This window comes from Pipistrellus kuhlii, unplaced genomic scaffold, assembly GCF_014108245.1.
Source record: "Pipistrellus kuhlii isolate mPipKuh1 unplaced genomic scaffold, mPipKuh1.p scaffold_m20_p_39, whole genome shotgun sequence".
NCBI lineage: Eukaryota > Metazoa > Chordata > Mammalia > Chiroptera > Vespertilionidae > Pipistrellus > Pipistrellus kuhlii.
The window spans coordinates 2582317-2600251 of NW_023425539.1; the positions used below are offsets into that span (position 1 = coordinate 2582317).

The 17935-nt window shown below is 36.4% G+C and overlaps 1 protein-coding gene across 2 annotated transcripts in view; it reads right to left on the minus strand.

The window, feature by feature from the left end:
• Positions 1-17935, minus strand: part of CPD (carboxypeptidase D) — a 58900-nt gene that overhangs the window by 24393 nt on the left and 16572 nt on the right. For both annotated transcript variants that reach the window (XM_036408621.2, XM_036408622.2), the window contains exons 3-8: positions 11164-11306; positions 10278-10447; positions 9097-9446; positions 8463-8654; positions 6503-6670; positions 899-1008 (exon numbers count right to left, since the gene is read on the minus strand). In XM_036408621.2, the coding sequence (XP_036264514.1) occupies positions 899-1008; positions 6503-6670; positions 8463-8654; positions 9097-9446; positions 10278-10447; positions 11164-11306 (1133 nt within the window). The remainder of the gene's footprint in view (positions 1-898; positions 1009-6502; positions 6671-8462; positions 8655-9096; positions 9447-10277; positions 10448-11163; positions 11307-17935) is intronic.

Here is a 17935-nt window from a genome sequence, read left to right on the forward strand (position 1 = left end):
TCTGTAATAAAATATAGTAAAAAAAAAAAAAATACAACACTTTTAGTGAACTCTATTTGCAGTTTTTAAAAAAATTGAAACAAACCTCGTTCCAAGTCCCAACTTTTAATGTTTTTAAATAACAGTTTTTAAATTAAACACACATGTACACAAGTATAACATTTCTGATTGTAAAAGTAATGTGTGTTCACTATAGAAAGTTTAGAAAATACAGAAATTTCTACTTGCTTTCCTTTGTTATATATTACTATAGACACTTAAATACCTTAGACAAGGTTTGCAATTTTTTTTCTGTAAAGGGCCAGATAGTGAAAACTCCAGAATTTATAGCCTCTAAAGAATCTGTTGCAACTATTAAAATATGCTGTTTCTACTGAGATGACCGCAGCCTTTTTCTTCACTAGTCTATCAATATGGTGAATCAGACTGACTAATTTTCAAATGCCACAACAGAAAGCAGCCACAGACAAAATGTAAAAGAATGGATGTAGCTGTGTGTCAATAAAACTTTATTTGCAAAAACAAGGGGTGGGCTGGATTTGGCCCCAGAGTTGTAGTTTGTCAAGCCTTGCTTTAGACTACTCTGCTAGTTTTATGACTTAAGTACTTACCAAATGAAATAAACTAGTATGCATTATGTTCCAGGTACTGTGCTAAAAACCATAGATGGAAAGATATTATCTGAGCTGAAAGGCTAATAGGGAAAAACATTTAGTATGTTCAAATATAGGGTGGGAAACAGAGGAGTAAAACTAATAAGGTTTCTCAGAAGGAATCATGGAAACCTCCTAAGAAGAAAAGAAAGCACCAGAACCGAGTCCTGCAGGACTTGGTTTTCATGCGTTTTAAAAATGACAGAATCAGTTGTACGGCACGTCATGTATAGGCACAAGCTTACCTTGGAATAAGAAAGTGCTATTTGCTGAAACACAGCATCATCAGGTGATTTACTGTATGTTGCAAACCCTTGATCATCATCATCAAAAGGGTAGTTAACCACCAAAGAACCTGCCAGGGAAAAAAGGAAAATGGATCATGTTATCTGTTTCAAGATGAATCATTAACATAAAGTAAGCTTTTCACAATACTGCCAGAGACAGTGAGCCAACACAATTTTCCAAGGCTAATTTCTTGAACAGAAATGAAAAAGTTGCTCATTTCCTCGACAGAAAATCAAAGTAATAAGTAAAATATTAAATAGCTTGCATGACACTTAAAAAGCTTTCCTTAACTGGATAGGTATTAGGAATTCACCTCAACTTACAGGCATAATTTACATGTCAGAGCTGAAACCAGAAGTATACAGGCTTAATATAAACAACCTTATAATATTTAGAATCAGAAAAATTCAGCAAAATTTGATTATTTTCTCAGTAAAATTCAGACATTTATAAGGTCATGAAATTTTAAAATAAGGAGGAACCCTTGGCTCCTTTCCTCAGCTGCCAGGTAAGGTACTGGTCCTTCTGAGGAAGCTAAAGCTGCACTGGTGTGAGGCCCTCACTTCATCAGGCTGCCAGCCAGCACTTGCCCAGCACACACCCGGACTATGGCCTCCTTCTAGGAGCTCGCCTGCATCTACTCAGGCCTCGGCCCTCAATCTGCAGGAGGACGAGGTGACAGTCATGGAGGATAAGATCAATGTCCTCATTAAAGCAGCCAGTGTAAACGTTGACCTTTCTGGCCAGGCTTGTTTGCAAAGGCTTGGCCACTGTCCACGCTGGAAGCCTCGCCTAATCTAGGGGCTGGTGGACTGTCCCAGCTGCTGGTGCTGCCCCAGCAGGAGGGCTGCCCCTCCACCACTGCTGCCCAGCTGAGGAGAAGAAAGTGGAGGCAAAGAAAGAAGAATCTGAGGAGTCCTATTATAACATGGGCTTTCGTCTTTTTTATTAAACCTCTTTTGTGACATGCTCAATGAAAAGCGGAACTCTGGGGTGGGGTGGAAGGACCCTTCATGTCCAATTAATCCTCCCATCTCATTTTGCAGACGTGGAGTCTAAAACAGAGAGGTTAAATGAATTGCGAATAGAGATCAGAGCCATCCCTGACCACTCAGAAAAAAATGGTAAAAATGCCCAGCTGGTGTGGCTTAGTGGTTATTGACCCGTGAACCAAGAGATCACTGGTTTGATTCCCAATCAGGGCACATGCTTGGGTTGCAGGCTCGATCCCCAGTAAGGGGCATGCAGGAGGTAGCTGATCAATGTAGCTCTCATCAATGTCTCTCTCTATCCCTCTCCCTTCCTCTCTTTAAAAACAATAACAAATATTTTTTAAAATCTTATCCTGAAATTAAAAATTAGTCAACTGGAGTTATATCATGTGATTTTCCATGACCTAAGGTAAAGAAAGAGATGCATTAAGACATGTGTAAGGGATATCAATTCCCTTCCTGCTCCCTGCAGGGCATAAAGCAGGGTGCTTCTCAAACAAGAGCCCAGCGCTACACATGCCCGCCCCCACCGTAGAGTGCAATACTTTATTTTCCATTTAGTCACGTTGTTTTCATCTGCCCATTTATTAGGCTTCTACTAAGCCATTCACTTTTGCCTTTTTCTCTTTTTTACCATGCCACTTCATGAGAATGGGAATGAAGGAACATATTCAACTTTAACTCAGATGAAGTGATTTTTGTTATCACAAAAAATGATAACATTTATATATTAAAAATATTCTTTAAGAAGCAAGTATAAAAGTCGAAGCCGGTTTGGCTCAGTGGTAGAGCGTCGGCCTGCGGACTGAAAGGTCCTGGGTTCGATTCCGGTCAGGGGCATGTACAGTGGTTGCGGGCGTATCCCTGGTGCGGGGTGTGCAAGAGGCAGCTGGTCAATGTTTCTCTCTCATCAACGTTTCTAGCTCTCTCTCTCTCTCCCTTCCTCTCTGTAAAAAATCAATAAAATATATTAAATTTAAAAAAAAGCAAATATAAAAAAAAACTATGCTCACTCTATTCCCACAATAGTTCTAATAAGAACAAGTATACTTCAACACCTCTTCTTAGACAAATTTCTAAAAAAATTTTTTATTGTACCCTGGACCTCTGACGCATACTTAAAAATTCAAAAACATTTTTAAAAAGTCAACATCTACTCCTACTCAATACTATCTTTCAAATGGTTAATTCTTGAAGGTAAAAAAGGTCATAAAAGATTTAAAATGCTTCTATGAAACAGTTTATTTTTTAAAAATAAATAGTATTGACATAAAAAATATGAGCAATAAAGGAAAAAAGAAAAATTTGAGTTCATCATAATTAAGAACTCTTGTGTGTCAAAGGACATTATTAAGAATGTAAACAAACAAACAAACACAAACCAGCCTATAAAACGGGAGAAAATATTTTCAAATCAGCAATTTTACAAGGTGACAGAACCCACACTATATAAAGAACTATTACAACAAAAATACACACACACACACACACACACACACACACACACACACAATCCCAACAGAAAAACAACAACAATTAAAAATAGGCAAAAGATTTAATATGGCCAAAAAGTACACAGGAGATGCTTAACATATTTAGTCAATAGGGAAATGCACATCAAAACCATAATGAGAAGCGCTGGCAGGTAGAGTGTCATATATGCCATTCATATATGCCAAGGTTGTGGGTTCATTCTCCGGTCAGGACACACACAGGAAGCAACCAATGAATGCATCAATAAGTGGGACAATAAATCAATGTCTGTCTGTCTCTTTCTCTTCCTCTCTTTCTAAAATCAATTTTTAAAGCCATAATGAGATAGCACTTTTCACCATTATACTGGCTATAATTAAAAAAAAATATTGGTGAAGATGTAGAGAAACTGAAACTCTTATATATTGCTAGTTAAAAATGTAAAATAATTCAGTTATTGTGTGGGGGGGAAAGTTTGGCAGTGCCCCATAAAGCTAAACATAAAATTACCCGAAAGAATCAAAAACAGGGATTCAAAAATTGTATGCCAATTTTCACAGCAGTATTATTCATAATACTAAAAGAGTAGAAACAGCCTAAATATCCGTCAACAGAGAAACAGATAAAGAAATTGTGGAAGACAGGGGAGGGGTATGGTAAGGGGAAGAGATCAACCAAAGAACTTATATACATGCAAATAAGCATAACCAACGGACACAAACACCAGGGGGTGAGGGCATGAGTGGGGGTGTGTGCGGGGGCAATAGGGGGATAAGGACACATGTAATACCTTAATCAATAAAGAAAAAATACTAAAAAATATTAAAATTAAACACATGGACAAAAACAAAATTGTGACATATGCATACAATGGGACATTATTCAGTCATAAAAAGGAATGAAGTACTAATACATGCTACAATATAAATGAACCTTGAAAACATCATGCTAAATTAAAGAGGATAGACAAAAAAAGTCACATATATGATTCCATTTCTATTAAATAACCAAAACAGACAAGTCCACAGAGACAGAACACAACTTGTTGATTGTAAGGGCTCAGGTGAAGGTGGGAAAAGGGAGCAACTGCTTAATGGGTAAGGAAATAAAAACGCTGTGGAAGTGGACAGAGATGGTGGTTGCACAAGATTGCGAATACACTAAAAACATTAGAGAACTGTTTCACTTGCAAGTGGTTAATTTTATGTGATATAAATTTCACCTCAATAAAAATTAGTATATCAAAATTTACAAAAAGGAACTTTACTTTTCTCTATATTCCTTCATATCCTTCTAAAACAAAATCCTTTTTAAAATTTCTTTGCCAAAACCCATTTAAAGACTTTAGGATGAGAAAGCAAAATGTGTCATGTAAAGAAAACATGTCTACATGATTGAAGATGAATCTCCCAATCTTAGGTTCTTGAGAATCTCTCAATCTTAAAATTCTTTTATCACTTGAAACCATGCCAAGGTTTTGATATCGCATGTGTAAATTTATAAATTATTTTCACTGGAATGTAACTAGTAATTGTTTTCAGATTTAGCCAATATGACATGTGATGCATTCTGAGATTATTTTTAAAAGCTCAAAATGAAAAAAAATATTTTCTATCAAACTTGTTATAGAATACTTTTTAAAGTTATTTTGCCAAACAACCTGTAACTTCATAATTCTATTTGGGTCTTTGAGAGCCATCCATGATTTACCAAATGTGGAAGTGCTTTTTTTCTACTACTGGCAAGCTTTCAAAGCAATTTTTAGAGAACCTCAATTTACTTCTTAAATCTAAAAATCTTGAGTATATACTGTCATTCTAAAATAGAATGACATTTTAGAATGGCATTAGGTTAATCAATATGCCATCAAATTTCAGTTGTGATACTACTTCTTCAGATATTCCGCCAAATGTTGACATTACATTTCTTTCCCCTTGCCCTGGTGCTAATACCTTCACTGTTTTTAAAAAAAACAAAAACAGCTTTATTGAGATATAATCCACATACCATACAAATCTTAAGTCAATGTTATTTAGTATATTCACAGGTTATACAATTTCTATCTAATTACAGAACATTTCATCACCCCCATTCCCCCAAAATCTGTACCCATTAGCAGTCACTCCATATTCCCTCCCACCATTATCCACAATCTCTATGGGTTTGCCTATTCTAAATATTTAATAAAAATGTAATCATACAATATATGATTTCTTGTGATTGGCTTCTATAACTTGGCATGTTTTCACAGTTATCTATGTTATAGCATGCATCAGTACTTCATTCCTTTTCATGTCCAAATATTTCATTGTAATGGGTTTATCACATTTTATTTATCTACTCATCAGTATATGGACATTTGGGTTGTTGGTCCTTTTTTATTACTTTAATAATGCTATTGTGAACATTCATGTACAAGTTTATGTGTAGACAAAGTTTTCAATTCTCTTGGATATTGACACTGTCTCTCTTTTATTCATACAGTCCTAGTTGGATGTTGTGATCATTTTTAATCTTGATCTCTCATTGTATTCAATTGATCAATCCCTGATGAATGATATGGATGTGTATAAGCTCAGACAATACATGAGAATGAGGTCACTGTGCTGCAGTTAAATATATATAGCAAGTAATAGGTAAGACAATGTCAAAATTTAAATTTATATAAAAGTGTTTATTATTCAACTTTAGGGAGAAATAGGACTAAACATTTGAATCTGTTAGTATTTTAATTTTTATAAATGATAAATGTTATCAAATTCCCAATGAGAGGGGTAAATATAAAACACTTCTGAGGGATAAATATAAAGCACTTGAAGAACTAAGTGAGAGCGAGAGAAAAAAGGGAGAAGAGGAGAGAGAGGGAAAAAGAAGAATTGGTGGGGAGGAAAGAGTATAGGAGGAGGGGGGAGAGAGGAAGGGGCAAAACAGGTAGGAAATGGGCTTAAAAGTTATGAAAGGGAACTTCATTATTGTCTGCCATAAAAGCAATAACAGGATACCCATTTTAAGATAGTCTATTAAACATAAAATTTCACCAGGATTTTCAAATACTCTCATTGAGAATTAATTAGTAGAATATCAAGTTGCTATTACCTCCGTGCAGGTTTGCTGACAGCACAAATGGATAGGCCTTCATCCAGCTCATTACAGCAATGGTTTCTGGTTGGGTTGGATCTGTGATCTGAACAAACTGGTCTGGGAAATTTCGGTTCAAGTCAAAGTTGTTGCTGTTGTTTCTGCCAATTACACTTATTGAATCTCCTATATGATACAAGATTCAAATTTAAGTCATGTTTTACTTACATTTTACACATACTGCTTCAGCTATCTTAACTCAAGGGTAAGTGTGAACACATCAGGCTTCACTATGACCAATCACACTATAATTAAAATTCTCATCTTTTTTACATTATACATTTAAAAAATTCACCTCTTCCAAATCTTTTGAGCAGACAAGTAAACCATTTTCTTTTCACTTATGCCCTCTGGTCATACTTTGAGGGGGAAAACATCCAAGTATATACATTATAATAAAGTATTGGTCAATTGTCAACAGACATACAATGACATTGTGATCACATGATCACAATGCTGAGGGGGCATGATTGATCCCAGAGGGACTCTACTGTACTGGTATGCAGGTCACTAAAATAGCATAAAGAAACAGACCATTTGAAAATAAGAAAATTGTGGATCACATGAATGTAATCACAAAAAGATAAAGTTAGCCAAGGATATAGTTGGAAGTTTAACCTGATGGGGGAGAAAGGGTTACACTTAAGCTTATTCCATTTTAATATGGGATGGGAGCCCTATTATTGTTGTTACAATGAGAGAGGAAAAAAGGAAGCGCATAAAGAAGACACACTGGAGGGCTTACTAGTAGTAAGTAGTTCCACCTTTCTCAAGGGAGGAATGTGAAAGAAATTTGTGAAGCTACAAAGGATGAGGTCCTTGGGGAGAGAATTTGAATTATAATATATATATATTAACCTGGTCATTCAGTGTTTAGTCAGTGAGAGTAATAAATCGTGTGGCTGCATATTTATATGTGGTACCTACGCTATGCACTGGTACCATTGCCTGGAAGGAACCACAGCTTGGGAAAGATGGAGTCTGTAAAGGTGGCCTGTGTGAAGAAGTTGCTTTCCAGGCCCCAGGAGAGATTGGCTAGCCCAGAGGAGGCAAAGAAATGGGAAATGAATAACTTAGCAGATTTAGAACATGCATGGGGAGTAGAACTTGGGACTCAAAAGGTTCCTGAAATAATAATTAAATGAGAATCAGTCTTAAAATGGGACAATTTGTAAAAATCTTAACTATTTTTAGTAAATAAGAGAAATTATCAAGGTAAAGAACTTCATTAAATATAAACTTGATCACATTATTATTGAATGAACTGGTCTTATAAGAATACAAAAGCTGGAACCAATTATGAAGAAATTCGAGGAAAACGATTAGTTCAAATTCTCTTCTACCCCCAAATAATCATCATATATAATAAGAGGTAATATGAAAACTGACCCTCATGCCCTTACAAGATGGCTGCCTACAACCAGGCTGGCAGGGGGGTTAATGAGGGATGACCAAACAACTGAACAAGCAGGCTGCGTGGGGTGACCAGGCTGGCAGTGGGGAGCTGTTGGGTGCAACCAGGCCAGCAGGGGGGCCAATAAGGGGTAACCAAGCAGCATGGGGGCAGTCAGGAGTGACCAGGTCGGCAGGGAAGGGGCGATCAGGCTGGCATGCAGAGGCAGTGAGGGGCAATCAGGACGGCAGGGAAGGGCAGTTAGGGTCGACCAAGCAGGCAGGCAGGTGAGTAATTAGGAGCCAGCAGTCCAGGACTGTAAGAGGGATATCCGACTGCTGGTTTCGGGCCTAAACTGGCTGTCAGACATCCCCCAAGGGGTCCTGGATTGGAGAGGTTATAGGCTGGGCTGAAGGGACCCCCCCCCCCCCCCCAGCCACTCCATGCACAAATTCCATGCACCGGGCTTCTAGTACCAAACAATAACAAAAAAAGATTAAACATTAATAAACAGCTATTCTTTACCTTCCTGAGCCTTTTCATACCCATCAGGATTCATGGATGGCATCAGGTGAATTCTAGTGCTACGAACCAAATCTGTAACTTCAGGGTCTGTTCCAAAGTTCTTACAAAGGTATTCAATAAGGTTCAATAGCAGTTCTCGTCCCACCACTTCATTTCCATGCATATTTCCAATGTACTTAAATTCTGGTTCACCTGAAAACAAAATAATTATGTAGAAGACTTTTTCCCTTTCCATTTATTATGAACACTCTTTACTTTCCCCCCAACATATGCAGACACTGAGCCAAAAATTTAAGAAAAGATATATTTCAATCAAAGAAACAGGGAAAAGCATCTTATAAAGCAGCTTCCTTACTAATACATATGTCTAAGCAGACTCAAAGCATGTATATATGCTATATACTATGAAAATAAAAATACCATTAACAGAAAGAATATTATCTATGCAGTATGTAAAATATTATATCTAATAGGGGTTATTAAATGAATTTTCTTCTTTTCTGGCAAGATTGGTTACATTTCTTTGTTCCAGTTACACATACCATAAGTGACCTTTCAGACAAAATATAGCAATATTATAGTATATAGATTTGAGAGGCACTACTAAAATTATATGTAAGACCACACTACCTACCTGGTTCATGAATACCAGGATTATCAGATATCTCCATTACATAAAGTTCTCTTGACTCTACTGATTTTCCCAATGAATAGAGCCGAGTAATGTTGGGATATTCATTAGCAAACCTTCTCAAGAAGATTTCCATATCAGGGAAATGGTGGTGGCGGAAGTCCTTTGGCTGAATTGGCTGGTGGGAGGATTGTGTTCCAGGAGAAAGATTAAGTACAGCAACTGTGCTAGCAGTTACTACAGCCTCCGTTGTGTCAAGGATTTCTGAGATCACAGTTGGCCTCAGGGAAAAATTCACATTTGTAGCTGGTCCTTCTTTCACTAATACATTATTAATAGTCAGCGGCATATACCTGAAAAAAAAATATTTGAAAAAGTAGATGGCTTGGAGTTAAAGTAAAACACACACTGCTTTAACATTATAAAAGCATACTACTCACCATACTCTAGCACTTAGTGGTCTGTCAAAACTCAACTAAATAAACATAAATGTGTAAATTCAAGACCTTTAGGATATTATCACAGACTCCCCAATTATGTCCTTAAAGAACTATTTCTCTTACCATCTTCCAGGTTCCACAGATTAGGCTTGCAAGAAAGCACTTTCAAAGGACAGAATTGAAAGATGGAGTTCATTAATCTACCGTCACCATTGCTATCATACTCAAAGAAGGGATAAATTATCCAATTCTTTGCAGTGCCTAATTAAACTGACATTCCAACTATTCCAAATAGGAAAGTTAAAAATTAAATTAAAGATTATTAATTTAATCCTTAGCAAACTGACCTTACAGAAAGGTTTCCAGGGAAGGTGAGAAACTATTCATTTCATATATTGAAGATATATGATAAAGACAGTTCGCAAAATGTCTTTCACAAAGCTCAGAGCTTCTGATACCCTGGTATTCAATTGCCTTAAAGCAATGCTTTACACAGCTGACCATCTTTTCAAGCTTTTAAAACTGTCCTTCCTCTCAATTTTACAATTATGCCTCCTATCCAGTTGTACTATTAGACTATGTGACAAAAGACTCCACAACAGTATTTTCTCATTATAAAAGGAGGAGTATCAGAAAATAAGGAAAAGATAAAAGCCAGATACAATAAATAGTATTTCCTAGACTATATTTCTGTCTTAGATATAAACAAAGGTTTGATGTTTAGAGTATAATTTAAATTCTTACCCAATTAAAACTGCTGTAATGTTGTAAGTCCCAGGAACAAGTAATCTGTGGAAATCACCAAATCTGCCCGTTGTGATATTATGATTAATACCAGCTACTGAGATGGTTGCATTTTCTAAGCCAGATCCTGATACTGAGTCTTTAACAAATCCTGTAACTCCAATGTGGACCTAAAAAAACAAGAATCAAAGCAGACTGCTCAGAGGCAATCAATTTGGAAGGTAAGAGAATAATATAACCATTTTGTGTTGATAAAGAATTCCTAAAAAAATAAGGCAACTCTATCTTCCTGAAATATTTTATTCAATTCCCTCCAAGTTAAATAAATTACAGACAAAAATATTAAACCTTGAACTTAAGTTATATGTGTCAGAAATCTCAAAATGTCAAAAATCTTAAAAATCTGAAAATTGGTAATGTGCTTTTGAAATTTCCTCTCCTCAAAGCTAGATTTCTAATTTTCTCAACAAAGCATAAGTGATAATTTCTATTAGAACCAATAGTGTATTAGCCTGTCTGATGCTTAAATTAAATTTATGTTCATAGTGCATATAGGGGTAAAGGTCCTCTAGCAAGTATAATCACATGACATTATAAGAACATGGTAGTACAAATTTGACTATTATTTCAGTTTACCAAAGCATTCTAAGACAGTTAAAGAAAACTCACAGGAGGAAAAGAGCTGGGGGAGAGGGCAAGGAGGTACAACTAGAATATGTTCTAATAGAGTCTAACATACTTTTTAAAGATAATCTACAATTTTAAATAATAAAAACAGATGAAGGCTATCTAATAGATGGTTATTCATATGCAACTGAATTCCCCCCTTACTCAATCCATTATTTCCATATCCCAACCTTTCAAACCTTCCAATCACTACTTTTACCTTTTCAATCAATGTGATCAAAGACTCACGATTGTTCTCCCATTCTTGTTGAAGCTGCGAAGCAGGTGGGTACTTGCAACAAGACAGTTCCAATGTGATCTCAAAACAGTTGGCCCATATGTAATTATAATCTTGCATACCACCTGTAACAAGAAGGAAAAGGTAAGCTTACTCTCAGGATTCTACTCTCAAGAAGACCAAAGAAGTTAAATCTGCCATCTCTGCATCTATACATTTTCTTTTCATTAAATTATTTGAAACTGGAGACAGTTCTTGAATTACTGAGGAGACTAAGAAGGAAGGTTAAAGGCATATACATTAAAAATGAATATATATAAAGGAAATATATCTGACTGATAGGATAAACAGTTATGAAGAGCATGAACACATCAGTTAATAACAATAGCAATAATAACTTTACATGTCAGACATATTTTATAAGCTTTATGTGTATTAACGTTTCATCTTTATAACTATAAGAAGTAGTTATTACTGTTTCACCCATTTTACAGATGTGTGGCACAGAGAGGTTAAGATTTTTGACAGAACAGGAAGGATAAATGTTATTTGAAAGTTGTCAAGGACATTTATGCCAAAGCATTATTAAGTGCCTACTATTCTAACTATACTTCCCTTTATCAAGTTGGCACAAGAGAAAAAAAAAAAGGCTGTATATAAAGTGGTTCAGCTATACATATTGGCGGGGGGGGGAAACAAAAGACTTAACAAACCCTTTCAAAATGTGTTTAATGGAAGCAAAAAGGGAAATAAGCACCTACAGTCAGCCACCTCCACCATCTCTACATCTTTGTAAGCCCACACATTCATTCTGTAGAAAGCCTATTGTATTATCTTATCGTTCCTGAGTTTGATTCCCACCCAGGTTGGGGTTTATGCAGGAGGCAACTGATTGATATTTATCTTTCTCTCTTCCCTTGCCCCTCACTCCACCTTCCTCTCTCTCTCAAAATCAATAAAAGCGTATCCTTGGGTGAAGATTAAAAAATCATTTGATTTTTTTACAATAGACTTTATTTTAGGGCAGTTTTAGGTTCACAGAAAAACTGAGGCAGAAGGTACAAAAATTTCTCATATACTCCCTGCTCCCACACATGCATAATCTCCACTACCCACCTCCGCCCCACCAGAAGGCGCATTTGTTACAACTGATAAACCTACACCAATACATCATTACTACGCCGTATTTCTGGCATATAAGACGACTTTTGAAACGAAAAAAAGTCAACCGAAAATCGGGGGGCAAAAGACCAAAATTGCACAAAAATTACCTGCAGATCTTGATGGAAAAGTAAGTATTTTCTTTGAAGTGGGGGGTAGTCTTATACAGTGAATATAGGCCTAAACCTATGTTTTAACTATAAAATTAGGGGGTCGTCTTATACGCCGGAAAATACGGTATATTAGAGTTCACTCTTGTTGGACAAATGTATAATGCCATATTTTCCATGTATTCTGGGAAGAGAAAGTCTATTGATCTCTCCACATAGATGCATTATAGTATCACAGAGAGTAGTTTCACCGTCCTAAAAATCCTCTGTGCTCTGCCTATTCACCCCTTCCTCCCCACTCACCCTTGCCAACCACTGATCTTTTTACTATCTCCATATGGTTTTGCCATTTTCAGAATGTCATATAGCTGGAATCACTTTATGTAGCCTTTTCACTTTTGTTTCTTTCATTTAGTAATAGGTATTTAAGGTTTCTCCATGTCTTTTTATAGCTTAATCACTCATGTCTTTTAGTATTGAATAATATGCCATTGTTTGGATGCACCAGTTTATTTATTCACTCACAGAAAGACATCTTGGTTGGTTCCACGTTTTGGTAATTAGGAATAAAGTTGCTATAAACATCTGGGTGCAGGCTTTTGTGTGGATATGTTTTCAGCTCCTTTGGGTAAATAAAATCCAAGGAACTCAATTTGAATGTATTAAATTTGAGGTGCCTATTATGCATCTATGTGAGATATCAAATAGACGTTCTCTTCCCAGAATATATGCAAGTTTATAACCACCACAGCTCTGTAACCTTTTTTTTTCCCTTATAAAAAAAGGTTACATCGTTGGGCCTTCTCTTTTTCTAGTTACTAGTATCTTGTACTCACTTTGCATCTCACAGGAAACCAGTGAGATGCTGAGTTTCATATCCTTACCCAGTCATATTTAATAATTAAGTGATGCTAGTCACTTTTAGTCATAGTTGACCTATAATTATCTTTGCTAACTTTCACTTGTATGTATACATAAGGACGTATGCATGCTTATGTACATATTTATTAATCTTTTTCAATTTTTATTATAATATTAATCACAGTACAATGGTCACTATGTATAAGACATTATACTGAGATTATAGAGACTTATAAATAAGAAACATACTTTCATTCAGAGTTTAGAGTCTTAATGAGGAAGCAGAACACATAAAAATAACAATTTCAGAGCAATGCAAGTGAACTAATCTAAGTTTTTTGCATAGGTAAAACTTAATTGCTGTGCTAAATTGCAAAAATGGTCAAACTCACATTTCCTAAAATTATGCCTGAAGCAGTGAAGTAGACTACTTATAACACTATAATTCTGCCATTCCTTTATCTGTCCCTTAGTTGTTTAACTTCAGTAGCAATTTAAAAAATAATAGCTAAGAGCAAGAAGAAGAAGAAGACTACATTTACAGTAATAGTGTTATATAATCAGCTTTCTAGAGTAACTTCAATAGGACTCACACAAATATATTCTCAGTATAGGGGGCAGGGAAGGGCAGAAGTTTTTTTTTTTTCTTTCAATTTTGAAAATGGATTTTAATAAGCATTGCTTTTTTAATTAAAATATTATATGTGTACATACCTTACCAATCCCCACTCCCTCCATTCCCAAACATGCCCTCCCTCCCCATAGTTTTTCCTCCATTGGTTATGCTTAAATGCATGCACACAAGTCCTTCAGTTGATAGAAGTTTGTTTTTTAATGTACAATACTAGTTTCCAAAGGAGGAAATTACATTCAGTAGTCACTAGTCCCAAAGATCACACAGTTTTCCAAAGTGGCTATTTCACATTCCCACCAGCATTGTATGAATGTTCCAGTTGCTCTGCGACTCACCTAAGATGGTCAAACAAATGCTCAGCTCTTTCAATTTTAAGTCTACCAGTGGGCGTGTAGTGGTATCTCATTGTGGTTTTAATTTGTAATCCCGTTAACTAATGATATTGTATATCCTTTCGTGGGTTTATCATATATTTTGGAAGACCTTGGAAACCACAGACCATAGTGAGATTATAGAGAGCAGGGGCTCAAAAAAGGGATTCCATAACGTTTTCCATGAGCTCATGGGCTCAATCCTGAAATGTACATGTGGGTCTGACTCTAAACAGCACAACCAAAGAACTAAAGTAAAGTACAGACCACTGCCCATGAACCACTGCCCTGGTCTCTGGGTGTTACACACAGAGGCAGATCTGAAAAGGTAGAGCAAAGGCTTTGAAAACTGAGCTGAAACTAGAATCACAGCCCCCAGAAGGTGAATCAAAACTTGCAAAACCTAACTGGACCATTCACTGCTGAGACAAATCAACAAAAAATTACTATTTTTGTAATACTTAAACCAGGCTCAGATCTTGTAAGATTCACAATGTCCAGGATATGATCCAAAATTATTTGGCATTCAAAGAACCATGAAAATGTCAACAACTCACAAGGAAAAAATAATAGATACCAACCCCAAGATGACGCAAATGTTGGAATTATCAGACTAACCTTAAAGCAATTATAATTGGCATGCTCTTAGGAAGAGTAAACATTCTTTTTTTTTTTTCCCCTTTCTTCTTTTTTTAAATTTTCACCTTAGGTATTTTTCCATTGATTTTTGGAGAGAGTGGAAGAGAGAGGAAGTGACAGGGAGAAATACTGATGTTTGAGAAACACATCAATTGGTTGTCTCCTGCACAAGCCCTGACCAGGGCCCAGTCTGGGGAGGAGCCTGCCACCCAGGTACGTGCCCTTGACCAAAATGCAACTCAGGATTCTTCAGTCCACAAGCCAGTGCTCTAGCCACTGAGCAAAACCAGCTAGAGCGAAGAGTAAACATTCTTGAAATTTGTTACTATAACAAATAAAACAGAAGGCATAAAAAAGAACAAAAGAGAAATTTCATTTTTGTTCTTTATTTTGTTTTCCCTATAACATTTATCCCCCATATATTCTCTTCCACCTCCATCTACCCCATTTCCCCTTGAAATCACAACTACAATAACCAAAATTTTAAAATTTACTTGATAAGTTCAACAGAGGAATGAAAATGACCAGGGGAGTGAGTTAACTTGAAGATGGCTAAGTAGAAACTACCCAATTAGAACAACAAAGAAAAAGAAATTAAAAATAAAACAAAAGAAAGTTTTAGGGATAACACCAAGGGTCTAACATTCTTGTCATTAATCTTGAAAGGAGAGAAAAAAATGTGACATGGCGAAAAAAATGTTGAAGAAATAATGGCAGGAAACTCCCCAAATTTAGCAAAAGACATAAACTTACATTTCAAATAACTCCGAAAATCCCAAACAGGATAAACTCAAAGAAATTTATGCCTAGATACCTTACAATCAAACCATGAAAACTAAAGATAAAGGGAAAAAAATTTTTTAAAGTAGAGAACTACAATTCAAATGATGGTGAATTTCTCATCAGAGGCCCTGGAGGCCAGAAGGTACAAAATGTTCTTTATAAAAAAGAAAAGTAAAGAAAAATAATCAAAATCATCAAGCCAGAACCCAGAGTTTTATTTTATTTTATTATTTTTTTAATCAATCTTTATTGTTCATATTATTACAAAGGTTCCTCATTTCTTCCTCCATCCACCAGGTTCCCACCCCACCCTCTGCCCCCTCCCCATCCCCCATTGTCCTCATCCATAGATGTACAGTTTATGTTCAGTCTCTTCCTCCCTCCCTTTCCCCGATAGTAAATCCCTTTTCAGATAGTAAATCAGTTACTTAGCATTTTCTCATATCAATAATACCTCCACATGCCCAATGATACACTTCACACAAAAGACATTTCCAAATAGGTCAACCAGCCTCATCCAGGTCCCACCCAAGGCATTCACGGATCAACACCCCAGCGCTATACTAACTCAATACATCCAGATCTAAGCCTTCATCACTTGATTCAGCAGACCCTCAAGTTCCCACAAAAGTTTCCAGCCATGTCTGAGAGGCAGCCGTGGGGCAGGGGCAGGCGAGGAGCGAGCTGTTCCGGACCTGGCTGCTCCGGGCCTGGCCTCTGTTGCTCTGGTTCACAGAACCCAGAGTTTTATATCCAGTGAAAATATCCTTCAGAGAATTCAGGCAAAAAGACATTTGCAGTGAAGGAAAACAACAAGAATCTGCCACAAGCAGACTTGCTTTAAAAGAAATGCTAAAGAACGTTCTTCAGGCAGAAGAGAAATGATACCAGAGAAAAACTTGGAACTTCAATGATAAAGAAAACAAATAGTAGCCCCAGACAGGTGGCTCAGTTGATTAGAGCATCATCTATATAAGTAAAGATCTCGAGTTTGATTCCCACCCAGATTGGGGGTTGTTTCTATTAATAGTTAGGGTGTATGCAGGAGGCAACTGATTGATATTTCTCTTTCTCCCCCCCCCCCCCCAACCTTCCTTTCTCTATCAAAATTAAAGCATAACTCTGGGTGAAGATTAAAAAAAGAGAAAACTATTGATTTAGACTATATCCTATTTTCATAGGGGGAGTTGACAAAAGATTATATATATATATATATATATATATATATATATATATATATAGTATAAAATTTGCTTTTAAACCTTCCTACTTATCCCTAGTTTTCTATGCTCAGATAAATTAAATGTAACATATAGGGCAGTGGTTGGCAAACTGCGGCTCAAGAGCCACATGCTGCTCACGAGCCATAATTTGCTGCTCTGTTGACTAATGAGTTTGCCAATCACTGTACTAGGAAAAGTATAATGCTTTTGTTTGTTGTTTGTTTTTTTAAATATATTTTATTGATTTTGTACAGAGAGGAAGGGAGAGAGATAGAGAGTCAGAAACATCGATGAGAGAGTCATCAATCAGCTGCCTCTTGCACACCCCCTACTGGGGATATGCCCGCAACCAAGGTACATGCCCTTGACCAGAATCAAACCCGGGACCTTTCAGTCCCCAAGCCGATGCTCTATCCATTGAGCCAAACCAGTTTCGGCTGCATTCGTTTTTTAATCAAAATCAAAGAACAAGGCTAAAAGTTATTAACCATTAGGAATCTGTCCAATACTACAACAAATTGTGATCAATACTAATTGTTTATCTGATTAAAGTATCTACTCATACCCAGTCAACTGTTTCAATCAATTTGTCTCACAATTAGTCTCCACATGCTTTAAGACACCCAATTCCTCTTTATAATGGGAAGCAGTCCCCATTACTGTTATTACAGAGAGATCTAGTGTTTGGGGGGAGCAGTGTGGGGGAATGGGTAGCCCTTAAAGACATTCAACCCTTCATTCAAAGTTGGGGCACTAATGATTCACACTCATGTTTCAAGCAGAAAGCCAGTTGAAAAAGTATAGTCAACACTTCAGTGTTAAGATAAACACAGCAAGTTTTTTTTTTTTTTTAACTTGCCTCAGTAGGCCAACTATAATGTATCAAACTGTATTACACAAGAATCTTTTAGAGAAAAAAAACTGCAATGTATTGTTTTTCATTAGAAGAAGCTCTTTAGAATGCAGAAATAT